The sequence below is a fragment of the Phacochoerus africanus genome, chromosome 1, assembly GCF_016906955.1.
Source record: "Phacochoerus africanus isolate WHEZ1 chromosome 1, ROS_Pafr_v1, whole genome shotgun sequence".
Classification (NCBI taxonomy): Eukaryota; Metazoa; Chordata; class Mammalia; order Artiodactyla; family Suidae; genus Phacochoerus; species Phacochoerus africanus.
Window position 1 is genome coordinate 118,318,679 of NC_062544.1, and position 27,905 is coordinate 118,346,583.

The 27,905-nt window shown below is 37.3% G+C and overlaps 1 protein-coding gene across 1 annotated transcript in view; it reads right to left on the reverse strand.

The window, feature by feature from the left end:
• Positions 1 to 27,905, reverse strand: part of LOC125125729 (ERC protein 2) — a 422,494-nt gene that overhangs the window by 146,224 nt on the left and 248,365 nt on the right. The window contains exon 3 of the mRNA XM_047777153.1: positions 16,004 to 16,078. Within this exon, the coding sequence (XP_047633109.1) occupies positions 16,004 to 16,078 (75 nt within the window). The remainder of the gene's footprint in view (positions 1 to 16,003; positions 16,079 to 27,905) is intronic.

Consider the following 27,905-nt stretch of genomic DNA (forward strand, 5'->3'; position numbering starts at 1 on the left):
CATTCAATAACCAGTATCACTCAGGGCAAGAACCAACCAGAACAGATGCCACCTGTAGAAATGAAATCATGTCTGGGAATTCCTTGTGGAGACAGGGGTTAATGCTTTAGTTGCTGGATTTGAGGGTCCCAGAGTAAGGGCTAGAGAGGGGTACTCTGAGAGTATGGGGGTAATCGAAGAAATATTTTGTTATCTTAACAACCAGTATAGCTCTACTAACCTGTGGACTAGGTTTTGGTGTGTGTGTGTGTGTATGTGTGTGTGTTAACAATGACCTGGCCTCTGAGGACATTTTCTTTCAGGATGGAGGTAACACAAAAATCTGTTAAGTTCCTCAGGCTGGGAAAAAAGACACATCAAAAGATTTCATTTTTATGCGCACACTTTCTTCTTCCCCATTTATGTTAAAATATAAAAATATTTGCATTATATGAATATACAGAAAGGTATAGCACAGGCAGAAGCAAACAGTGTTTCTCAAATGTGGTATTAAAAATGCAGCTGATAACAACCCTAGCTAAAGTGTACTGATCACTAATGTAAGCACTGTACTCGAAAATCTCACTTAATCTTGCCTACAACCCTATGAAGTAAGTATTTATTTTACCCATTTTATAGATCAGGATACTTACAAAAGCTAAATAACTTACCTACGATTTTCTCTTTTATTGAAATAATGTTAAAGGTTCAAGAAGGTGTCAAATCACAAACCAAATTTATGTAACTTTCATGTCCCTGTAAATGTTCTACTTGACTGTAAATGCAGTATATCCAGTCAGCCAACTCCCAAACAGTAAGTCAACTCTGGGCTTTAGATTTATTTCCTTATTCCTTTTCACCTCAAATGTGGTTAACTGTGTAGCCCTTGTCAATCACATACTTCCTATTTTTCTCTCCCTTGTTCTTTATTTCTTCTCTGATAAAAGCTTCCTACCTTCCACTCCATTTTGCAGTTCTCCAAGTGGAAATAGTCTGCTTCATGATAATACTTCATGAACTGTGGGTCTGTATCACCTGAATTGTCTTCTCTAATTACTTTCTTTAGACATCTTTTATAAGCTCAAATGGTTCACTCCACGTAACCTTCCCCTGAATGGGAATGAAGAGGCCACGCGCTGGGATCTTGCTGTTCCCTGGACAACCTTAGGACAGACCAGTTTCAGAGATAGTCAACTACCTAGAAGCTGGGCTATTTTAGTCCTTTCTTCCACACAGTACTTTTAGCCTTTAAAGATCACAGCGTGTGTGTAGCCTGCCCTCCCAAGCCTGGATCCATCTCATCTTTCACAAACATCTGAATCCAAAGAGAGCTTGAATTCCCAGAAATTCAGTGAAATAATACTTTGCAAAATTGTAAATGCACTACAGGGAGTAATAAAAAGATAGACATCTGACACCTCTATTTGCTTCCAACACTCTTTGGGAAAAGTCTGGGTGAACAAGTTCTCCTAACTGGCCTTCAACCAACCTGAACTTGTTCTTCCCATTCTTTTAAACATTCCCCAAGGCCCTCAAGAGCCCTGGTTTGGAGCCTCATTCTTAGGATCTCCAAAACATACCACAAACCCTTCTATGTTCAACAAGTTTGTCTCATGGAAAAAGCAACAGGCGGCAGAGGAATTGAGGCCACCCCAAGTCACCAGTGCAGTCTTGAGGGATGTGGAAACTGGACCGTGCCTTAGGGATAAGGCATGTGACAACTGGTACACTGTCATTACTGAAGCTTGAGGGGGGAAGTTCACTTGAGGCCTGTGGTTGACTTCTCAACCCTGCTGGTGGGGGGGCACACGCCAATAAGGAAATTGTAATCCCTAAATAAACAATAAGCTGGGAACCGGAGCACCAACAAGGGAGAGCAGGGACTTCTGGCCAGGGCAGGGGTGGCCAAGATGGCACAAACAAAGCAAAGATTTAAACTTTGCAATAATGCCATGTCCACAGGCAGGGCCTTTGAGAATCTAAACTACCAGTCACTGAGCCTCCAGACTTGGTAGAATTTTTAAAGCAGGACACCTTCTTTAATGCTTTCAACTTGCCAGATGAGAACAGTTAGAGTCAGAAGAGACAAGTGACTTGCCAACAGCCCAACAGACAGGAAGCTAAGTCCCTGGGTCATTTATTATACCACAGGACTATTGGGAGCTGCTAATTTTTTCTCCACTGGTTTCTCATTTCAAAGACACTTTTAAATTCTTTCCACAGGCAAACTGTGTGTGTATTCAGAGCTAAGACTCTTCCTCAAGTAAGGCTATTAAATTCTTTCTCTCTGGTGGTCCTTGCTCAAAGGTACCACCTTTTTTCTACATGTAAAATTCAATTTCCAGACTGAAAGGGAAGGGATGAAGCAGAGAATTCCTTGAGCATCTATTGTATGTCAGGATTTTCCCATGCCTTAATCCATGCCACAACTCTACACAGCCTGGCAACATGGGCCCAATTCACAAAAGGGAAAGCTAGATTTCAGAGCAGCAGTAGGTGGCAGAGCCAGATTCTCAATTTCCATAAATAATATAACCATCTTCCTTTGGAGCCTTTTTGATTCATCAAAAGAACCAGGACAGAAGAAACTGTGTATTTTAAGCTTTTTTGATATATGGTTTTTCTTTCAACGAATTATTGTTTTTCCTAAATAATAATTCCTGATCATTCCTATATAATTAATGCACATTATTGAAAACATAAACATATAGGGGAGGAAAAAAAAGAAAAAATCCTTTATAATCTCCCCTTCTATAATCAGTTGTCACCATTTTGGTACATTTTTTTCTAAACTTTTATTCCACACTGATAAATATAACCTCTTTACACATTAATAATATGAAGTCTCTAACTACCAAAAACCTTAGAAATGCTTCTGCTAGTTGGCTATTTTATGGTTCATTTTAATTTTTAATCTTTGAGTAATCAAATTTATTGATCCTTTGTAATATCTTTATTTTGAAATAACAACTTTATTGATACAAAATATATGTACTATAAGTTCACTCTTTTAAAGTATACTATTCAGTGATTTATGCAACAATCAGCACTATCTAATTCCAGGATATTTTAATCACTCCACCACTGTACCTATCAGCAATCACTCTTTTTTTCTCCTTTCTCCCTAGATCCTGGCAACCACTAATCTACATTCTATCTCTATGGACACACCTATATTAGGCATTTCATATAATATGAGGCCTTTTGCAACTCGTTTCTTTCATTTAGCATAATATTTTCAAGGATCATCAATGTTACAGCATGAATTGGTCCTTCATTTCTTTTCATTGATGAATAATATTCTACTATATGGACATCCTATATTTTGTTTACTCATACAAGATAATGAATATGTAGATTGTTTTAGGTTTTTGTAATATGAACATATGTGCATAAGTTTTTGTGTATACATACTATCAATTGGTTGGGTATACATAATGTGTATGTTTTAACATTTTAAACTACTGCCAAATAGTTTTCTAAAAGGATTGAACAATTTTACATTCCTAACATCAAAATAGGAGGGTCCAGCTTCTCAACTTGTTACTGTCTTTTTATTTTAGCTATCATAGTTGGGGAGAAGTTGTATCTAATTGCATTTTTGATTTGCACTTCCCTTATGACAAGTCATGTTGGACATTTTTGCATATCCTTGTTGGCCATTTTGTATGTTTTCACAGGAGAAATATCTATTAAAATCCTTTGCCCAATTTTTAATAGAACTGTCTTTTTTTTTTTTTTTTTGGTCTTTTTGCCCCCTCTAAGGCCGCTCCTGCGGCATATGGAGGTTCCCAGGCTAGGGGTCCAATCGGAGCTATAGCCACCGGCCCACACCGCAGCCACAGCAATGCGGGATCCGAACCACATCTGCAACCCACACCACAGCTTACAGCCACGCCAGATCCTCAACCCACTGAGCAAGGCCAGGGGTTGAACCCACAACCCCATGGTTCCTAGTCGGATTCACCAACCACTGAGCCACAACGGGAACTCCAGAACTGTCTTTTTATTGTTGAGTTTTTCTTCCTTTATTTTTAAGTGATCTTTTAATTAAAGTATACTATACAAAAAGATATGCAGATCGATGGAACAGACTGGGCATCCCAGAAATAAACCCACACACCTATGGGTCAGATGATCTTCAACAAAGGAGGCAAGAGGATATGGAAAGGGAAAACGACAATCTCTTCTGCAAGTAGTGCTGAGAAAATTGGGCAGCTGTATATAAACCAATAAAGTTGGAACCCATCCTCACACCATGCACAAAAATAAACTTAGAATGGCTTGGGGACTTAAACATAAGATATGACACTATGGAAGTCCTAGAAGAGAACATAGGTAAGATATTCTCTAACATAAATTGTATGAAGGTTTCACTGGGTCAGTCTCCCAAGGCAATAGAAATGGAAACAAGGATAAACTGCTAGGACCTAATCAAACTTGCAGGCTTTTGCATGTAAAGGAAAAAAGGGGAAAAGATAAGACAACCTAGAGAATGGGAGATGGTTGCAAAGGATGCAACTGACAAATGTTTAATCTCTGAAATATACAAATAACTCATGCAACTCAACAACAAAGAAACAAACAACCCAATCCAGGGGTGAGCAGAGGACCTAAATAGACATTTCTCCAAAGAAGACAAGCTTATGGCCAATGGGCACATGAAAGGATGCTCAGCAGCACTAATTGTTAGAGAAACGCATGTCGGGACTGCAATGGGGTGCCACCTCACACTGGTCAAAATGGCCATCATTAATACGCCTACAGATAACAAATGCTAGAGAGTCTGTGGAGAAAAAGGAACCCTCCTACACTGTTGGTGGGAATTTAAGTTGGCAAAACCACTATGGAAAACAATATGGAGGTTCCTCAAAGAACTGAAATACTGAGTTACCATGTGAACCAGCAATCCCACTCCTGGGATATATCCAAAAAAAACCTACAACTCAGAAAGATATATGCACCCCTAAGTTCATGGTAGCACTATTCACAATATCCAAGACATGGAAACAATCTAAATGTCCACTGACAGATAAATGGATTAAGAAGATGTGGTGCATATATGGAATGGAATACTGCCATTAAAAAAAAGAGTGAAATGATGCCATTCACAGCAACATGGATGCAACTAAAAATTATCACACTAAATGAAGTAAGTCAGAAGGAGAAAGACAAGTGCCATATGATATCACTTATGTGTGGAATTTACAGTGTGGCACAAATGAACCTATCTACAGAGCAGAGGCAGACTCACAGTCATGGAGAACAGACTCGTGGTTGCCAAGGGAGAAGGGGGAGGGAATGAGATGAACTGAGAGTCTGCAGTTAGTAGATGCCAACTATTACATTCAGAATGGATTAAACAATAGGGTTCTACTGTATAGCACAGGGAAGTGTACTCAATCATCTAGGATAGACCAAGGACCATGACAGAAGAGAATATTTTAAAAACTATGGGTGTGTACGTAGGTATGTGTGTGTGTGTGCGTATGTGTGTCACTTTGTTATATAGCAGAAACTGGCACAACAGTGCAAGTCAATTATACTTTAATAAAAAAAAAAAAAAAACAGGAATTCCCGTCATGGCTCAGCAGAAATGAAGCTGACTAACATCCATGAGGACACAGGTTCAATCCCTGGCCTCATTTAGTGGGTTAAGGATCCAGCATTGCTGTGAGCTGTGGTGTAGATCTTAGATGCGGCTCAGATCTCGCATTGCTCTGGCTGTGGCATAGGCCAGCAGCTACAGCTCCAATTTGACCCCTAGCCTGGGAACCTCTGCGTGCCATGGATGCAGCCCTTAAAAAGACAAAAAAATAAAGTAATAAAATAAAATACAAAATAAATTAAAAATGTATACTATACATAAGAAAGTAGCCAAATCATAGGTTTTTAGCATGATGAATTATGATGACGTGAACACACCTGGGTTATATACAAACCATATCATGAAACAGAATATTACTTACATTCCAGAAGTCTCCTTCATGCCTCCTCCTAACCTCTACACCCTCCCTCTTCCTCCAAATTAACCACTATCCAGACATCTCATACCACTGATTACTTCTGCCTATTTGTGCAACACATACAAACAGAATCATATTGTTATGTGTTCTTTTGTATCTGGCTTCTTTCCACACTGTTTTGGGGGTATTCAATCATGTTGTTACATAAAGAAATAACTTGGTCCTTCTCATTACCATATATAGCATTTCACTGTTATGAATATTCGCTATTAACTTTCCACTGTCACCTTTGATAGCGAATTCATTTGTTTCAAGTTTTTGGTTATTCCACATGTAATCACGTTTTGTACCTTCTATTTAAATTAGGTCTTGTATACTGTCACCAGACATGTTTCTACTACATTTTCTTAGCCTCTTTGCTGAAAACTCCATCTTGTCCTGCTTTACTTTACCTCATATTCCTGCTTGAAAAACAGTCACAGTGCTGGTAAATGACTTAAGCTTAAGAACAAAGACCGAAAGGCATAAATTCTTCCTATGGTCAGCTGAATGAGGACATAATGCATTGGTCTAGGCACGCGGGACCTGTGCAGATTGGCAATACCGTTTGCACAGCATATGTCCTCTTAAGAATAAAAGAAAGAGGAATTTCATGGCCCCAAGTGGTTTATGAGCAGTCGTTAGCAGAATATGCATTAGCAAAGAGAACCAAGGCGCAAAACCTAGGCATGCCTTGTGGAAGCACAATGATGATTCTCTAGATGCTATGCATAGATGGCTAACGCCAAGCTTCCTCAAATGCTAATGATTGTCAGAGTGAAAGCTTAACCATCTATCAGCCGTGTGACTTTTACAATAATAAAATAACTTTTAAAATAATTTTAAAAAAACCATATCCTGTACCTATAGCCCTCTCCTCACCTGACGTAATCCCAAACAGCACAATAAAAGCCATGTGGTTTCTTGAGGCTGCACTCTTGGTTCCCGAGACCTTGAGTCCCCAGGCGTCCACCTTTAATTAAGACAAATGTCTCTTTGTCTTGTTTTATGTTAACTTTTTCCTTAAGTTTCACAGCACCCGTTCTTTAGCCCTAACTTGCTGAGATGGTCTCAGCAGTATACCACTGTTAGGTCTGTTCCTAGATATTTTGGGTTTTTTAAACAGCACCCTAAATTATGTTTTTTTCTAAATTTCATTTTATAATTGTTTGTTACTGGTATGTAGATGCTTCATTTTTAAATAGTGACCAGATATTTATCTATTACTCTAATAGTTTATATAGAGATTGAGATTTTTTACATACAAGATTATGTTGCCTGTAAATAGGATTTCCCATGATGGCTGAGTAGTATCCATGAGGACTCGGGTTTGATTCCTGACCTCGCTCAGTGGGCAGGGGATCTGGTGTTGCCGTGAGCTGTGGTGTAGGTCGCAGATGCAGCTTGGATCCAGTGTTGCTGTGGCTGTGGCGTAGGCTGGCAGCTACAGCTCCAATTGGACCCCTAGCCTGGGAACCTCCATATGCCACGGGTGAGGGCCTAAAAAGACAAAAAAAAAAAAAAGAAAGAAAAAAAAAGTATGATGCCTGTGAATAAAGGGTTTTATTTCTTCCTTTATAATTCTTAGAATATCCAGAATATTGCTGAGTAGAAGTGATAATAATAAGCATTCTTATTTTTATTCCTTATGAGGAAAGCTGTCAATATTTTACCATTAAATATGGTATTTGCTGTAGCTTCCTTTTAGCTACCTCTTATCAGATTAAGAAAATCTTCTAACTGGAGTTTCCTAAAAGCTTGCTTTTCTTTAAGCATGAATGAATACTACAGCTATCAAATGCTTTCTCCATATTTACTGAATTATATTAATTTTTCTCCTTCATCTTTTTAATGTCAATAACATTGATATCTAAATATTAGTCTATCCTTGCTTTATTGGATTAAGCATAAAGTGGTTACTGTTACTAGATTCAGTTCACGAGGATATTTTGCATTGATCTTTGTGAGAAAGAGTGCTTGCAATTTTCCTTTCTTGCAACGGCTTTGTTGGGTATTGATATCAAGGTTATACTGGCCTCATAAAATAAAATGGGAAGTGTTCCCTCTTTTTCTATTCCCAGGTATAGTTTCTGTGTGATTGATAGAGTTTTTTCCTCAAATGTCTAGCAAAATTCACTGAAGAAACCACCTGGTACTGCAGGGGACTTTTATTTGGTTTGATTTCTAGATAATTTTTGGTGGTAAGATTTTAAAAACATAGAAACGTTTTCTTTAATATTTAGGACTACTCAGATATTCTATTTCTTTTCATGTGGTTTTGATAAGTTTTTTAAAGAACTGATCTAAAATTTCAATTTTATTATCAAAATGTTGTTAATAAAAATCCCTTCATAGTTTTAAAGTCAATGAGATTCACAGCGATTCCCCCTTTCAATCATGATATTGTTTATTAGTGCTGTCTCTATTTTTCTCAATGGTTCTGACCAGGATTTGTCATTTTGGTTAATCTCTTCAAAAATTAGTGTTTAGCTTTCATGTTCTCCTCTAGTATATTTTAGTTTGTATTTATTTCTTTCAGCTTTTATCTCTGTTATTTCTTTTCTCCCATTTTCTTGTGGTTCTATTTGATTTTCCCCTTGCTTTTTAAACTTAAAAAGTCTTCTTTCACAGACAGATGGCCAAAAAGCACATGAAAAAGATGCTCAAATCACTAAGTATTAGAGAAATGCAAATCAAAACTGCAATGAGGTATCACCTCACACCAGTCAGAATGGCCATCATCCAAAAAAATCTACAAACAAAAAGTGCTGGAAAGAGTGTAGAGAAAAGAGAACCCTCCTACACTATTGGTGAGAATGTAATCTGTGCAACCACTATGGAGAACAGTAAGGGGGTTCCTTAAAAAAACTAAAAATATAACTACCATGCAATCCAGCAATTCCACTTCTGAGCATATATCCAGAGAAAACCATAGTTTCAAAAGATATACACACCCTAATATTCACTGAAGCACCATTTACAATAGCCAAGACATGGAAGCAATCTAAATGTCCACAGACAAAAGAATGGATAAAGATACGGTACATATATAAAATGGAATATTATTCAGCCATAAAAAATGAAATAATGCCATTTTCAGCCACATGGATGGACCTAGAGATTATCACACTAAATGAAGCACAAGTCAGACACAGAGGAGGGTGGGATAAATTAGGAGATTGGGATTAACATATACACACTACTACGTATAAAATAGATAGGTAAAAAGGACCTAGTATATAGCACAGAGAAATCTACTCAATCCTATATAATAACTTATATGGGAAAACAATCTAAAAAGGAATGGATATATGTATATGTGTAACCAATTTACTTTGCTGTTCACCTGAAACTAACACACTATGTAAGTCAACTATACCCCTATAAGAAAGTCTTCTCTCAGAGTTCTCATTGTGGCTCAGTGGTTAACGAATCTGACTAGGAACCATGAGGTTGCAGGTTCGATCCCTGGCTTTGCCCAGTGGGTCAAGGATCCGGCGTTGCTGTGAGCTGTGGTGTAGGTCACAGACGAGGCTTGGATCTGGCGTTGCTGTGGCTCTGGCGTAGGCCAGCGACTACAGCTCTGATTAGACCACTAGCCTGGGAAACGCCATACGCCGCAGGAACAGCCATAGAAAAGGCAAAAAGACACACACACAAAGTCTTCTCTTAACCAAATTAAATGATCTACTCTTCCCCAGACATGTCTCATAATTTCCAACCTCCTTGCCTTTGCTAATACAATTCCCACTTTTGATAGATAATCCTTCTCCCGCTATCAAAATCATGCCATTTTTCAAAGCCCTCCTCAAATGCTACCTCCTACAAAAAGCATTCCCTGCTCCTCTTATATCTGATATCATCTGAGCCTCTGTAGCCCATTTTGCCAGTCTCTGGTCACTATTTATATACTTCCTTCCATTAGCTCCTTAAAGACAGTGCACTCACTTTTACTGAAAGGCCCACCATGGTGCTACACACAAAACAGCTGCTTGGTAGGCACTGCTATTTGTAATTCAACTTCAGAAGTTTCATTCACACAAAAGCTTAACCTGTTTATAGCAGGAATTATCAATTAGCAACTCAAATATTTAAATACATATAAGTACATTTAAATACATTTAAGTACATATAAGAAAGTTTGGGGAGTCCCCGCTGTGGTGCAGTGGGTTAAGAATCTGACTGCAGCACCTCAGGTCACAGAAGAGGTGTGGGTTCAATCCCCAGACAAATGCAGTGGGTTAAAAGTTCTGGCATTGTCACAGCTGCAGCATAAGTCTCAGGTGTAGCTTGGATTCAATCCCTGGCCTAGGAACTTCCACATGTCATGGGTGTGGCCATTTGGGGGGGGGGGACTTTTTTGGGAAAAAAATGTTTCTTTTTTTCCTTTTTTTAGTCTTCTTGCTCCTAAATGACAACTGTATATCATCCAGAGCCAGCATTTAACTTGACATTTTGCTTTTTCTGGCTATCACTTAAAACCCACATTTTTCCCCTTATTTAAGGAAAAGAGTTAAATGGAACAAGGGTTTTGGGGTTTTTTTAAGTTGAAATATAAGAAGATGAAGAAATTTCTCAGGAAAAAAATAAGTTAAAGGATAATTTCTGGCATCATAAGTGGATAGTGCACACCAAAAACACAGGGCTGTGCAAGTTTAAATGAATTATACTCCACAATGTTATAAAGGCCTCAGGGCAAAACTTAGAACTCAGGGAAAAAAAAAAAAAAAACAGGGCATATGTTGGCTGTAGGGTAGGTATTTGGAGGACTAATAACATTTTCATGTAAAAAGGATGAATCTTGCCTTACAGAACAAAGTACAAATTGCACCTTTCCAAAAATATCAAATAGAACTCTCCAGGTCACATGAGCTACCTCAACCTGCTCTAAGATGCATATCTCAGTGCTTGATTTACAAAGTAACTGTGGAAAGGAAAACCAGTTCAACTTACGGGCTGTCTCCAGTAAAAAGCAGACCAGAGTGGTAGAGAATGCAAGAACTTCGAAGAAGAAATCCATGTTCAAATCTCAGCTGCCAACCTACCATCTAAAGGATCTTGGGAAGGCTGGTCACCTTTTCTAAACCACCGCTTTCTCATCTCATCTGTGAAATTGAGCTAATTATGTCTACCCATGGGGTATCCTGTGTCACATATCTTGCACCTGGCTCCTTTTGTGTGGTTATTGGTGTTCGCACTGTAGTTGTCACTGATGATGCAAGTAGTACTGTTGTTGTTATTGCTCTTATTCTTTCTTTTTAGTAGTAACAAAAGGACCTATGACATTTTTAACGCTTAAAAGTCATCATAATGGCTTGACTAGAAAACTAGGTTTGACACCAATTTTCTATGAACACATCTTCTTGGGAGAAGAAACAATTCTGAGTATAGTGCTTAGACTCAGGTAAGTAATAAACAACTCAAAAGACGGATGAAAAAAACCTAGGTAGGCCCCAGGCCCTAAAGCCAAAGAAAATATTTCAGCCACTTCATGCTATTCCTCAGTAGATCCCAGGACTCAGATTAAATTCACATTGGCAAGTGAGACACATTCAATGGCCTAGGTTTGGATTTGAAGTCTCTCCCTCCCTAGCTATGTGACACTGGGAAAAATTACCAAGTAGTTCTTGCCTTCTCCATGTTCCGGTGTACCCTAGCCATGCCTGGTGGAACCAAATTGGCTGAACTTGATCAAACACCAAGTAATCTCTTAAAGGAAAATTAACTCAACTATAGGTCAGTAACCCCCAATGCAGAAAAACAGTAGACATCTGTCTGAACACAAAGACAAGGCTTTGTGTTTAGTTTTAAAAACAAAAGATCAGCCTTACCTTAGCATCTAAACACAAAGTCATATTCTTTCATCAAGAACACATCTACAAGGCAGTAACTTGGTCAAGCTCGGTCCTGAACTGCTTTCTATTCAGTTTCCATAGAAAAGCTTAACAGGAACAAAAGTTACACAAGAAAAACCACTCATGACACACAAGAGCCATGGATGGTCATGTGATTAGAAACCTAAATGTTCATAACCCTCCCTTCATTTTTCACATATTCACATTATGCCTCTAGCTTCCTAATCCACTTTAGTTAACAAGTTCACAAGACCAAGTATGTTTTTTGCAACTTTTACTAAAAATCTTATGTCACTCATACATATTGCATTTGATAAATTCTGCTGAATTTAGTACCAGCATCAAGTTTTTTTTTTATTTTTCCTTTCTGGCCATATTTGTAGCATACGTAAGTCTCAGTCCCAGGCCAGAGACTGAGTCCACGCCACATCTGAGACCTGTGCCACAGCAGTGACAACACTGGATCCTTAAACCACTGTGCCACAAGGGAACTTCCAAGTTTGTTTTTCTTGATAAATGAGTGTCATTTAATTTATTAAAAGCAAATGAGTATTAGGGAATTTTGTGCGTTTTCTTGCAGCCTCAGTTAAATTTGGAGTGAAGATTATGTTCCATCTCAGTAATTATTATTATTCTAGGGTTGGTTTGGGTTTTTTGCATTTTTAAAAAATACAACTTCCTCCCTATCCCTTCCTTCTGTAATTATGAGAGGTACTTTAGCCATTTGCTCAGAGAAGCAGAAAGGGGCAGTCTAAAAACAGCTCACATGAAGAAAGCTGAAGTAAGAGTTGGAATGGGAGAAAATGGGATCTGTTAAACATCTATTGATGCCCAGGATCAAGCTGTGCCTGAAGCAATACCCTTTTTTTTTTTTCCAGTTAAGTGAATCAATGCATTTTCTTTAGGCTTTAGCCATTTTGAATTAGATTTTTCATTCACTTAAAAGTTCTAACAAAGAAAAAAATTTTTGAGATTATCTGAAAAGTACTGTAATTACTGTAATTCATTTTCTTTTGAAAAAGCAGCATAGAGCTTTATGAAAGAACCCAAGAAAGTACAACTTTTGAACATCATGTTTATGTCATGTCAAATTTATAATAAAAGTTAAAAACACATTCTTTCAAAGGAATTAACATTACAGAAAGAAAAAAGAAGGAAGAAGCCTTTTAACTAATTTTTATTGGCAGTTCTACATAAGAGCAGAAAAGAGCAGCTTAGTAAATAATCTTTAGACACAAAAGCAAGAAAAGGAGGAACACTGCAACATCTACAAGAAAACTCTAATTTTTCTAAAAAACACACCATGTTCTAATTGCAAACCTGCAACATACCTGCCAGATCAAATCAGGATCAAAATTAAAACTTGGAGCTTCCTGCAAGAAGATAAATCACAAATAACTTCATTCACTTTACTTTCTTTTATTTTCATTCAGGTGACATTAGCCCCCCTGGCTCAAGTGGCTGGCAGTAGTTGAATGGCTGCCAAGAGAACTGCCCCACTTTGTGTGGTGTGTGAAGATGGCCCTTCCCTACAGAGACTTTAAAAGTCCAGAGGAGTACATACAGATCATCTAGACCTACCAGACTGTGGTTCTAAAAGTGCTTTAATTTGGGCAAGATTTCACAGATTTTCACAACAAACACCTTTTTTGAGTTGTTGCAAAGCATATTTCTGGAGAAAATGAGAAGTCAGAATTTCACCCTCAGTTTCTCTAAGAAGCAAGGGATAGCTAAGTGGAGACAACTTCTAAATCCTTAATTCATGTCATCTCCCTGAAATGAAAGGTCCAACTTACTCTAATAAAGCTCCTATAAATTTTAGCTTTTGTCAAAGCCCTAGATGATACTGATGTTTACCCAAAGGTGTTTAAGTTAAATCACAACAGTATCTCCAGTTCTACCCACCAGGTTTAAGTGTCAGTTCTATTTGGTAGTCAACCCTAAGGCTTGTAAAATATGGATTTTGAATATTCTCTCCAATTTCACAGGGATGTAATGTACAAAAACAGAAGAGATCACAGCCTCTGTCACAACATACACACACAGCTGAGGAGATGACCCTCTACCAGCTGCCTCTGTAACTCAATTTATGCATGTTGAGTATAGATGCTAATGGGACCAGACTTCCCAATTGACAAAACAGAAGGCAGTGCTTTGTAAATTAACAGGCATCCAAAAAACAATAGAAAAACTCCAGGCTCAGTTTTCTGACAAGCATATTAATTATCATTTGTCCTAAAAATGTGCTCTTCTGCAAATCAACATCACTGGCACCATTTGAGGGAAAAAAAAAAAACAAAAAAAAAACTCGACTCAATTTACTGATAACATATAGATATGAATTTGCCCCCTCATTATGTTTTATGCCTTCTCATATAGATAGCCTGAGTGTGATTATTTACCATTTTTTATTTTCAAATTAAATATATGATGCTAGAAAGAGTAAGTGATAATCAAACAGATTTTCTACTTATAAAAGTCCCCAAAATTACCAAATGTCTTTGTATAGATACCTTTACCAGGAAAATGTCCACTGCAGTGGCATAAATGTCATTCCTGGTTTTTCCAAAGATTTCTGGGACTCAATTTTTCTTTGTTTTTTTTTTTTAAGGATAATTTAGAAATCAATTTTATATATATCCTCTTTTCTTACTGTACTAGGAACTGGGGAGGTAGGTATGAAGGTCAGTGGAAGGAAGATTGAGGGACTCTTTGCAAATAAATAAAATTAAATCTTTAAAATCTCTGTCTTTTTTTCTTTTTTTTTCTTTCCTTTTCTTTTTAAAGCTTTAGCCAAGTTTCAAATTTGATTCCAGTGTCAAAGGAGGGTGAAATCTCAGTTACGAACCACTCCCACAAGTGTAGGATGGTAAGTTTCTTTTCAAAATAAGTTAGAATTTCACAAATTCAAAATGAATTGGTAAGCCAAAATTAGCAATTATTTTTTAACCTTAATGGCATTTGGTCCCCTTGATAATATTTTTTCAGTCAGTTTGCCACAAATGTATTTTAAGTGCCTTGAATCACGTAACCTCATTGAGGAGACAAAGTTTTAAAGCAAGTGTTCTACATTATATCTACAAAACTCCGCTTAGTTGAAGACATTGTAATTAAAAAAAAAAAAAAAAACCCAAGTCAGAATTGTATATACAGGAATTCAGTATCTCATATAAATTTCTTTTTCCCCAGGACTTGGGAATTTTTTGGCAGACAATTCAAAATCTTGTGCTCCAAGAAAGACAGAAAAATCATTACCCTATCAGAAAATTCAGAATTCTTTTGTAGGATGATGTTGACAGCAAACTGTCAAATGTTAAACCTGTGCGTGGAATAACCAGATTGCAAATATCAGTATAATTTTTTTCTTCATGGAACAACTTAAATCAAGAATTATTTATTATTAAGATAAGTACTTTACTATCTGCTTCCTTCTGGCAAAAACTGGAAGTAAAAAGACTTCAAATTTCTAGAAACTGACAAAGCAACTGGGTTTCATTTAGATTTGTTTCTTAATGGCTTGGTCATAATTATTTACTTCATTATTCTTTAAATGACTTAAATCCATCCAGAAAGATCCCTGCTTCTTTTAAATAGTGTTTCTCTATGCCTCCAAAATATATTCGGAATACCTTGTATTTCCTAAATTATTATTACTTCTAGACTGGGCTGGGAGAAAATACTGGAGTCCTAAAAGTATTAGTCTTTGCAAAGTAAATTTTGCTGATAGCAAAATTGTAATTTGTTAATGTCTCTATTGCATATAAAACAATTTCTCTTTGCCAAATTTTAGTTTCTCAAGGTGTCTTTTCATTATAACATGAATGGGATTAGAAAAAAATTATTCTAGCTTCAGAAGTTTACTTTTAAAGCACACATAAAACCTCACTTAGGATTGAAAGCGTTGGCCATGCTCTGGAAATGAACTCAGCTCCTTTCAGCCAAAGAATACTTGAGCCCTTTTTTCTTCTGTCCAGAAAAGCCATCCTAATTAAAGGGCCAATAAAATAAAAGCACACGAGAAGGCAAAAAAAAGAAAGAAAAGCACCCACCAGAGTGCCTAGAGAAAAACAAAGGGTTCATCTCATGTGTTGATGTTAGGCATCATCAAGTTTAGAACAAACTCCGGGGGAACAGCTGTTTTTAAGAAATGTGAACAGCTCCTACCTTCATTTCAATGACAGTCTGGAGAGCCTTCGTCTTGGCTGGCTCCGGCTGAAGTTGGCTTCTTCGGTGTAATTCCTGGGGAGGAACACGATAGAAATAAGCCTGACGGTTCATCCTTCCATTACACCATGACCTTTACACAGGTACCACACAGCCCACCAGGTCCAAGTTTGCTGTGTACAGACATAAACAAGCCACAGGTGCCTCTTCCTCCACCCTCTTTAGTATCCCTCCTGCCTGGAGCCTGCGCTCCGGTGAAAAGCTCCTGGCACATGCGCTATTTCTGAAACTTCCATCAATAATTAATGTCAACTGTGACAAAGCCAGAAAGTAATCATAGTCCAAATACTGTTCAACACTGGGGCTGTTGCCCAGCCATCAAATCATAATTTACTAAATTACATTACTCTGTGCTCTCAATACAAACACAGCAAGGAAACGGAGAAAAGAAAATGACTAACGTTGTTGCAAATCCACTGCACGCATGGCATTTTGCTACTGAAGCAGGTTTGAAATGAGCAATTTAAAACATTTTCAGTACAACTGTGTCACTTTTTGGAGTGAAGTGATCTGATGAAACCTTGTGAATCTCTTGCTTCCTAATTTATAGTTTCGGTGCTTGTTCAAAAATCACATCTGTGTGTGATATGTTTATGCATTCATGATACCAAGAAATTAAAAGTGGCACTAATATTAACAGCGTTAGAGAGGAGAAAAAAATTGTCAAAGCCAGATGCAGACCCAAGAACTTCTTTGGGTTAAAAGCAAACACATAATTACAATTTTAAGCTTCAAGGCTCAATCTTTGTATGCTTCTTCTCAAAAAAAAAAAAAAAAAAAAAACAGCCATCAAGATTTTGAAAGATTGTCTTGGCAGTAAAGATAAAGTTAATTCAGTTCATGCTTTGACTTCCTTAATGACAATTAACAGTTTTGTAAAAGTAGTCAATGACAGGAGTAAACAAAAATGCTCATGCATGTCCAAACTGCTGATACAATTACTCACCTACAGAGTAAAGCTATTAAAACTTATTTGAATTCTTAGTCACTTTTGGATAGGTCTTTACATTCTAGGTCTTTACATTCCACTGGACCACAAACATTTAAAAAATGAAAAGAAAACCTTAGGTGTTAAAGTAGATGACCAACATAATTTCTGGCTTCATGCAAGCAAGACCATTAAAATTAAACCTATCTCCTCCACCACCATCTATTATCATCACCATTTCATTAAGATAGAACCTATTAATGTAAAAATTGTCAGAAGAACAGAATCACACAATAAAAGATAGTCCTTTTCTAGATCTCTGAATTAAAAAAAAAAAAAAAAGCAACCTTTCACCCATATCGTTCTTATTTGCCTGGGATCCAAGAATACTTGGTCATGGACTACAGTACACAGTTCTAGGAACTAGCACTTGGGGAGTTACTGCTACAGTTCTGGATTGCAGCATATTTTCTCCTCAAAGTCATCACTGACACAAATCAGAAAACCTGTGCAAAACTACTTCTCGTCCTTCAATTTGAGAAGAACCAGAATTACTATTTCCTTATTATTCAAATGGTCTTCAACATCAGAACATTTTTTTCCCCCTAACATATCTGTAGAAAGGATCAGGTCAAATATTATTGAACCCATGTTATAAACAGATTAAGATAAAGAGATCCAGTGTCCTTTTGGAGGTCCTGTCTACAATTATCTGGCACACCAGTTATTTTGGAGCTCTGTGGTGATAGTAGAGATTTTTCTGAAGAAATGTCCTTAAAAGTAGCTATCTTTTATTGAGCATCTACAATGTCCCCTTGTCTCTTTCAAGCCTCAACAGTACCCTATCAAAAGTATGACCTTTGTGGTAAGTCCAATGGGTAGGCTCTGGTAAACATTTAATAACCAGCACCCACAATGGCCAACTTCAAGCCACTTAAGTGGTGTCATGAATTCGGAGTTAGGAAGAGAGTTGCAACAGCACTCCCAACAAATGGTTTTTCTATCGTATGGACAAAATAGATGTAATAACTTTAAAATCATAGCTAATGGTAAAATTCAACAAAAATTAGGAAATTGTGAGTTTGGGATATAATTTTTTTTGGCCACACCTGCAGCATGTGAAAGTGCCCAGGCCAGGGATCAAACCAGAGCCACAGCCATTACAATGCCAACTCCTTAACCTCTAGGACACCAGGGGACTCTAAGTTTTGGATATAATTTCTTTCATCATGAGTTTATATATTTAATTTGCAATATTAGCTGTTAAAACAAGTTTGTAGTATTTGGCTTTCTTGGGCCAGTACAACCCAGTTCCAGCACATCATTGAGTATATCACATAAGGACTTCAGCCTGGGGGAAAAAAAAGAAAAGAAAAAGCTACTAAGCCTCAACTTTAGCCCTCCACATTACTTCCAAGGTTGTTGAAGTTCACTGGACCGATAAAATCTTACAGATGAGAAAACAGAAAGTAAGTCCCTTGTCAGAGTTGTGCCATAATAAGTGGTAGAAGAAACACATTTCACACGTCACCAATTCTGATACCATGGGGCACCAAAAGCATCTTAATGAAAAAGCTGAGAATGAAATTCATGATAATTTCATACCACAGCCAATCAAGTTCCAGAATAATCATAAAATAATTTGAGGAAAGAGGTTAAGCTTATATAAAACAAATAAAAATAATCACGAAGCAACTAAGTAACAGAACAAAAACAAAACCATAGGGTAAAGACATGTGCTGTTATAATTCCTGCCAAGCATGAAAACATTTTTAAGAGCAAACATGCAATAAGAAAGCTAAACTTGCAGCAATAGTTTTTCAAAAATGAAAACAGAGTTCTCTTTTTATAATTATACAAGTTCTATTATAATACAAACCAACTCAAAATCCAGACTGGGTCCTTACCCTCTCTGTTACTCCTTTAAAAAGTAAAATAAAATCACCAATTACACAAAAATTGTAATTTTCTACCATAATTACATTATTCTTCAATAAATTATGACCTCACAGTTTCTGAGGATCATCTTAATTCTTAAGTTGTCAGGTAAGTGAAGATTATAAGCCACATACAGACTTTATGGATTGTCTGAAAGTCCCATCTCAAACATTATATCCATCTCCGAGATTGAAGATCCTTAAAATGTTCACTCTGACCATGGCAGACAGGACCAGTTGCCCAACAATGATTTGTGCTTCTCTTTACTAGCATAGAGCTATTGCCAGTAAGTATTACCATCGCCACTCTTGTATTCAGATGAGGCATGTGACATATATTTCTGGCCAGTAGAATGTGGGTAAAAATGAGGAATTCAACTCCACAAAAATCTCCTATACTGTCCTCAACTTTCCCTCTTTTCCATTCTGCTGATTAGAAATAAAGGACTCTAAGACCCAAGAAGATAGCAGAACCCCAAGATAAAAGGAACCTAAGTTCCTAAAATACCATGTGAAAAGGCTGCTGAACACCCACATTGGATGGTGGTGAACATGAAAAATAAAACTACTATTAAGTTCACCTTATGTTTTTAGGCTTTATCTGCAAGGATTCCAACTCTCTCTGCTTCAGCTACTGCTATGGCTGGAAGGGAAAATAATGCCTAATTAGTCCCGTAGTGTTTGTTACTTTTGAACTACAAAAATGATTTCAGCGTTTGAATGCTTGCCAAATTTTTCTAAAGAGAGTAAGATCAGCTGATTGCAGTGTGCTCCAACTACCCCTAACCATCTGAAAGATGCACCCATTATCCATTGATCTTAAATAACTAAAGAATTTCCCCTGGAGCATCTGGTACAGGGATGAAGGAGTATAAGATTAATTATACTCTGGAAGTTTTAAAATGACAGTATTAAAAACCATCAAGCTCAGTGGTTCTTATGCTTTTCTAGGTCATTGATTCCTGTAAGAATCAGATGGAAGGTGTGGATTATCTCCAGAAATGGACACAAAAGCATACACAAACAAAATGGTGTATCCTTTCAGCTGGTTCTCAGGGCCTGGTGCAGCACCCAAGAAGTTCATCTTTGAATCAGACCACAGGCTAAATAAAAACCACTTTTTAAGATCAAAGAGTATTGTATAGGAAGTAAGGAGTCAGGACCTTGCAGTGCCAGTCTGAGACCTTGGGCATGCCCCTTCCCCCCTCTGATCTGTAAAAAAAAGAAGCTTCATAAGTGAGTGTTTAATGGCCCTTCCAGTTCTGAGAACACCAAGATTTTTAATAGGCAACTGATTCTGAAAAGCTGATCCCTGGTTGATATTTCTAATCAACCCATTCTCAGCTTAAAAACAGAAAAAAGAAGAAAATTGGATACCTCACTGTGACACATACCAAGGTTATGCATTTTTATGTAATTCAGTGACTAGGTTGGCCTTAGTTGGTCTAAAACCACCAGCTCCTCCAAGTGATCAACAGGGAAATATACCAAGAAACCAGAATTTTGAGCATGAAATCTCAAGTGGTTCATCAAGATGACATTTTTGGCAGTTAATGAGAATTTAAAGTCTAATGAGCTAATCTAGATGGACACTGGCATCCAAGATGAGCCTGACAGAATAATGTGTGTACATACCTATATGTAGTAGGCAGAACGTTTCTTCCTTAGACAAAAAAAAAATTCAAAACTTAACTTCTATCCTAAGTTAATTTACCATTTTTATCTGGCCTTTCTGCCTTGCTGTTCTGACAATCTATGGCTGTGTAAAAAAAAAAAATCACCCCAAATTTAGTCGTGTCCAACCACCACATTTCATTATATGAATTTTGGGTCAGGAATTCATAAATGCTAAAGTTAGCGAGGCTTGTTTCTAAAGCACCTTATCAGGGGGCTAGAACATTTGGGGCTGGTAGATTCACTTCCAAATGGCTTCTTCATCCATATGTCGGGCAGCATGGCTGGAAAATAACTTGAAGCCTGGGTTTAGCTGAAATTGTCAATTTGAGCAACTATATATGGCCTTTCCTTGTGCCTTGGGCTTCCTCACAGCATGTCAGCCTCAAGGTACTCCAACTTCTTACACTGAGCTATAAAGATTCCAAGAGCAAGTGTTCCAGCAAATAGGCCAGAGACTGCATGGCCTTTTATTACCTAACCTCAGAAGTCCCAAAGCAACACTTGCGCAATGCTATGTTGTTTGAAGCAGTCACAAGCCAGAGAAGAGTGCCAAAGATTTTGAAGCCATATTTTTTAATTGCCACTTTTAAGCAACAAAACCAAATGGAGAAACCAACAGGAAAGTAACACTGTATCTCAATATTAACTCATATTGGTCTTAAGATAGGGCAGATTCATATATTCAAAAAATTATTTGATGCAAGGGATAAAGGAAATATAGCAGTAAACTAAGCAAACAAAAATCCCAGCATTCATGGGTTTTTTAGTTTCAAATTTCAGTGGGACAGAGGCAAAAGAAAAATTAAAAAGGAGACCAAATCAGTAAGTGCTATAAAGTAAAGTAAGTCCTGATGGTGGAACAGGACATTTGATAATGGGGAACTCATAGCCATTTTAAATAGGGTGACTAGGGAAAGCTTCAGGGAAAGGTGACATTTGAACAAAGATCTCAAGGAAATGAGGGAACTAATTGTGCAGATTTTGCAGCCAGGGGTAAAAGCAAATGTTTACATACCTGACTAGAGCTACATAAAGGATGGGGAAAGTAGTAGGTCAGAGAAGTCCAGGGATGGGGAATGATGGGAGGGTGGATAAACATTTGAAGTCCATTACATAGATACTGGTTATACTATGAGAAAAATGGGGTGCCCTTGGAAGTTTCTGAGCAAAGATAAACCATGATATGGCTATAATAAATGATCTAAAATGATTACAGCAGCTGCTGGACTGAAGTATTGAGGAGGGAGCTAAGAGAAAGAACATAAAAATCAATACAAAGAAGCTAGAATAACTCCTACAAGGGATAATAGAACCTGGACCAGGGTGACAGAGTGGAGGCAATGGAAAGGAACACAGTTTGGTTGTCTTTTCAAAGTGAAGCTCACCTAATTTCTTGAAAAATTGCCTGGGAAAATGGAAAGAAACAAGTAATTGACAGCATCAAGGCTTTTATTTTCTTTTTTCTATTTTATTAATATTTCCTTACATTTTTTAAATTGTTATTCCCCCAATACAATTTTTTTCTTTTTTTAATAGCTATTTTCCCAATACAATTTTTTTTCTATTGTACAGCATGGTGACTCAGTTACATATACATGTACACATTGTATTTTCACACATTGTCATGCTCAATCATAAGTGACTAGACATAGTTCCCAGTGCTACATAGTAGGATCTCAGTGCTAATCCATTCCAAAAGCAATAGTTTGTATCTATTAACCCAAAGTTCCCAACCACCCCACTCCCTCCCCCTCCCCCTTGGCAACCACAAGTCTGTTCTCCAAGTCCGTGAGTTTCTTTTCTGTGGAAAGGTTCATTTGTGCCTTATATTAGATTCCAGATATAAGTGATATCATATGGTATTTTTCTTTCTCTTTCTGACTTACTTCACTTGGTATAAGAGTCTCTAGTTCCATCTATGTGGCTGCAAATGGCATTATTTCATTCTTTTTTATGGCTGAGTAGCATTCCATTGTGTATATATACCACATCTTATGAATCCAATCATCTGTCAATGAACATCTGGGTTATTTCCATGTCTTGGATATTGTGAATAGAGCTGCAGTGAACATGCAGGTGCATGTGTCTTTTTCAAGGAAAGTTTTGTCCGGATATACACACAAGAGTGGGACTGCTGGATCACATGGTAGTTCTATGTATAGATTTCTAAGGTATCTCTATACTGTTCCCGATAGTGGCTGTGCCAGCTTATATTCCCACCAACAGTGCAGGAGGGTTCCCTTTTCTCCACACCCCCTCCAACATTTGTTATTTGTGAACTCACTAATGATGGCCATTCTGACTGGTGTGAGGTGATATCTCATGGTAGTTTTGATATGCATTTCTATAATAATCAGTGATGTTGAGCATTTTTTCATGTGCCTGTTGGCCATATGTATATCTTCCTTGGAAAAATGTCTATTCAGGTCTTTTACCCATCTTTCAATTGGGTTCTTGGCTTTTTTTGCTGTTGAGTTGTATAAGTTGCTTGTATATTCTAGAGATTAAGCCCTTGTCAGTTGCATCAGTTGAAACTATATTCTCTGATTCTATAAGTTGTCCTTTTTTTTTTTCTTTTTGGTTTCCTTTGCTGTGCAAAAGCTTGTCAGTTTGATTAGGTCCCATTGGTTTATTGTTGTTCTTAGTTTGGTTGCTTTAGGAGACTGACCTTAGAAAATATTCATAAGGTTGATGTCAGAGAATGTTTTGCCTATGTTCTCTTCTAGGAGTTTGATGGTGTCTTGTCTTAATGATTACATCTTTAAGCCATTTTGAGTTTATTTTTGTGCATGGTGTGAGGGTGTGTTCTAGTTCCATTGACCTGCATGCAGCTGTCCAGGTTTCCCAGCAATACTTGCTGAAAAGACTGTTTTTTCCCCATTTTATGTTCTTGCCTCCTTCGTCAAAGATTAATTGACCATAGGTGTCTGGGTTTATTTCTGGGTTCTCTATGCTGTTCCATTGGTCTGTATGTCTGTTTTTATACCAGTACCACACTGTCTTGATGACTGTGGCTTTGTAATATTGCCTGAAGTCTGGGAGAGTTATGCCTCCTGCTTGGTTTTTGTTCTTTTGTAGTTCCATGTAAATTTTGGATTGTTTGTTCTAGTTTTGTGAAAAATGTCATGGGTAATTTGATAGGGATTGCATTGAATCTGTAGATTGCTTTGGGTAATATGGCTACTTTTACAATATTAATTTTTCCAACCCAGGAGCATGGAATATCTTTTTTCTTTACATATTCTTTAATTTCCTTGATTAATGTTTTATAGTTCTCAGCATATAAGCCCTATACCTCCTTTGTCAGGTGTATTCCCAGGTATTTGATTTTGGGGGTGTGCAATTTTAAAAGGTATTATGTTTTTGTATTCCTTTTCTAATATTTCATTGTTAGTGTACAGAAATGTGACTGATTTCTGAATGTTAATCTTATATCCTGCTACTTTGCTGAATTTTTGATCAGTTCAAGGTGACAAACCTCTGGCTAGACTCACCAGGAAAAGAACAGAAAAAACCCAAATAAACAAAATAAGAAATGAAAAAGGAAAAGTCACAGCAGATACTAGAGAAATACAAAAAACCATGAGAAAATGCTCTGAACAATTATATGCCAACCAACTTGACAACCTAGAAGAAATGGACACCTTTCTAGAGACTTATAGCCTGCCAAAACTGAGTCAAGAAGAAATAGATCACCTGAACAGAATGATCACTAGAAATGAAACTGAATATGTCATAAAAACATTCCCTACAAATAAAAGTCCAAGACCAGACAGCTTCACAGGTGAATTCTACAAACATACAAAGGGAACTTATACCCATCCCCCTTAAACTTTTTCAAAAGGTTGAAGAAGAAGGAACACTCCCTAAGACATTCTAAAACGCCACCATCACTCTAATTCCAAAACCAGACAAAGATACCACCAAAAAAGAAACCTATAGGCCCATACCTTTGATGAATATAGACGCAAAAATTCTCAAAAAAAATTTAGCCAACCAAATACAACAACATATTAAAAAGATCATATACCACGACCAGGTGGGATTCATCCCAGGTGCACAAGGATGGTTCAACATACACAAATCAATCAACGTCATACACCACATTAACAAAAGAAAATCAAAAAACCACATGATCATCTCAATAGATGCAGAGAAAGCATCTGACAAAGTCCAACATCCATTCATGATCAAAACTCTTACCAAAGTGGGTATAGAGGGAACATACCTTAACATAATCAAAGCCATTTAGGACAAACCCACAGCAAATGTAATACTCAATGGAGAAAAGCTGAAAGCCTTTCCACTAAAATCTGGAACAAGAAAAGGATGCCCACTCTCATCACTGTTATTCAACATAGTACTGGAAGTCCTAGCCACATCAATCAAACAAACAAAAGAAATAAAAGGCATCCAAATATGAGGAGAAGAGGTAAAACTATCACTGTATGCAGATGACGTGATATTATATATAGAAAACCCTAAGGACTCAACACAAAAACTTCTTGAACTGATCAGCAAATTCAGCAAAGTAGCAGGATATGAGATTAACATTCATAAATCAGTTGCATTTCTATATAGTAACAAGGCTTTTAGCCTGAACAATAAGAAGAAAGGAGGTGGAATACCAAAATAAGGAAGACTGAGGAGGAGAAATGGGAGTTATGAGAATCAAGAGTTTGGTTTTGCATATGTTAAGTTTGAGATGCTATTAGACATTCAAGTGGAGATGTTCAGCAGGCAGTTTGATTTGAGGGGAGAAGTAAAAGCTATAATTACAAATTTGAAATCCACAAATAGATAGTACTTAAAGCAATAAGCCTATATAAAATCAACTATGGACCAAGAATAGAGAGGAGAGATAAGAGGACTGAGCCCAAGGGCAATTCAACATTAAGGGGTCTGAAAAGTGCAGAGGAAGCAGCAAAGAAAACTGAAAAGAAAATCCGAAGAGGTGGGAAGAAAACCAAGAGTGTAAGGTTCTGAAAGTCAAGTGAAGAAAGTGAGCTCAGGATGCAGAAAAGACAATCTTAGCTATTGCTGCTGCATGGTTAATAGGATGAAGTCAGAGGACTGACCACAAGACTCAGCAACATACAGGTCATTAATAATCTCCGCTAGAGCAGTTTTGGTGGATGGTGTGAGTGAAAGTTTGACAGGAATATGCTATGGGAGAATTAATAAAGGGAAATTAAACCTAGACTACTGTGTTTGCATAGGGTACTCTTTACTGATCATTTATTTCATCAAACTCTATTTCAGATCTGTACACCATGTTCATAACAGCATTATCAGAACAGCCAAAAGGTGGGAGCAAGTGAAATATCCATCAGCAGATGGATGAATAAGCAAATGTGATATATACATACAATGTATGACTTGGCCTTAAAAGGAAGGAAATTTTAGGGAGCTCCCTGGTGATCTAGTGGATAGGACTCTGGCTTCCACTGCTTCAGCCTGGGTTCAATCCCTAGCCTAGGAATTGAGATCCCACAACAACCTGCTGCATGCCGGGACCATTTAAAAAAAAAAAAAAAGGAAATTCTAACACTTGCTGCTACAACATGGAGGAAATTTGAAGACATTATGTTTAGTGAAATAAAGCGGTCATGAAAAGATAAATAATGTATAATCTCATTTATATGAGGCAACTTGAGTAGACAAACTCATAGAAACAGAAAGTAGAATGATTAGTCCAGGGACTAAGGATGGGGGGAAATAGAGAGTTGTTTAAAGGGTACTGAGTTTCAATTTCTGCACAATCAAACATTTCTTGAGATTGATTTCATAACATCATGAATATACTTAACACTACTGAACTGTATCTATGAGAATGGTTAAGGTGGTAAATTTTATGTTGTATACACTTTACCATAATTTTTTAAAATGTTAAAAACCATAAACTTAACAAACTACTGAATCCCACAAACTTTGGATTTTCCCTTCTTCTAAAGAGAAACCATAATTTAAAGAAGGTATCTAGGAGTTCCCGTTGTAGTGCTGTGATTAACAAATCCAACTAGGAACCATGAGGTTGCGGGTTTGATCCCTGGCCTTGCTCAGTGGGTTAAGGATCCGGTGTTGCCGTGAGCTGTGGTGTAGGGTGCAGACATGGCTTGGATCCCACGTTGCTGTGGCTGTGGTGTAGGCCGGCAGCTACAGCTCTGATTAGACCCCTAGCCTGGGAACCTCCGTATTCTGCGGGAGCGGCCCTAGCAAAGGCAAAAAGACAAAAAAAAAAAAAGTTGTCCATATTTCTCATGCAAAGTCTGTGCTTTTATTACATATGCCTCATAAATAGTAAAATCTAACAATAGAATGCATTGTTTTTCCGTTTCATAATGCCAGATGTCCATATTGCACAAAGCTTTTGCATTCGATTTTTACCGCAACAATATGTGCATTTTTAGAATGTATATGTGTAAATAAGTGTTTCCTATTTTTTTTTCCATTAAAATTTTTCAGTAAACCTCCTAGTACATGAAAGAAAAAACTATGGTGTTGGTACCTTTACACTCTTAAATGTGCTATAATTCTGTTCTTTCTGAAACATTGTTTCTTCTGCTTAGAATAATCCTCTACCCTTTTCAACTCTTTTTATCTGCAGGGGTCAGCAAACTATAGCACACAGGTCAAATCCAGCCCACCATTTGTTTCAGTAAATAAAGTTTTACTGAAACACTACTATAGGAGTTCCCATTGTGGCTCAGTGGTTAACAAATCCGACTAGAAACCATGAGGTTGCAAATTCGATCCCTGGCCTTGCTCAGTGGGTTAAGGATCCAGCATTGCTGTGAGCTGTGGCATAGGTCACAGATGCAGCTCAGATCTGGCGTTGCTGTGGCTCTGGCATAGGCCAGTGGCTACAGCTCCGATTAGACCCCTAGCCTGGGAACCTCCATATGCTGCAGGAGTGGCACTTGAAAAGGCAAAAAGACAAAAAAAGAAACACTACTATATCCATTCATTTATATATTGTGCATGGCTACTTTCAGATGGTTTCATTTCATTGCAGAATTGAGTAGTTATAAGAGACACAACCTGGCCTCACAAAGCTAGAAATATTTATTATCCAGCCTTTTATAGATTGTCAACTCCTGATCTAGAATATCAACAATAATCATTCTAGTCACTTCAGAAAAAAAAATACACCAATTCCTCTTATGGTAGTTTTAAATATGTCCACAAACTTCTGATATTCCCTTTATGAGATGAAGTCTAAATATCTTCCCCTTGGCTGTGGACTGAACTTTATAACTCAGTTCTAACAAAGAGATTACCATAGAAGAGCCATGTGTGA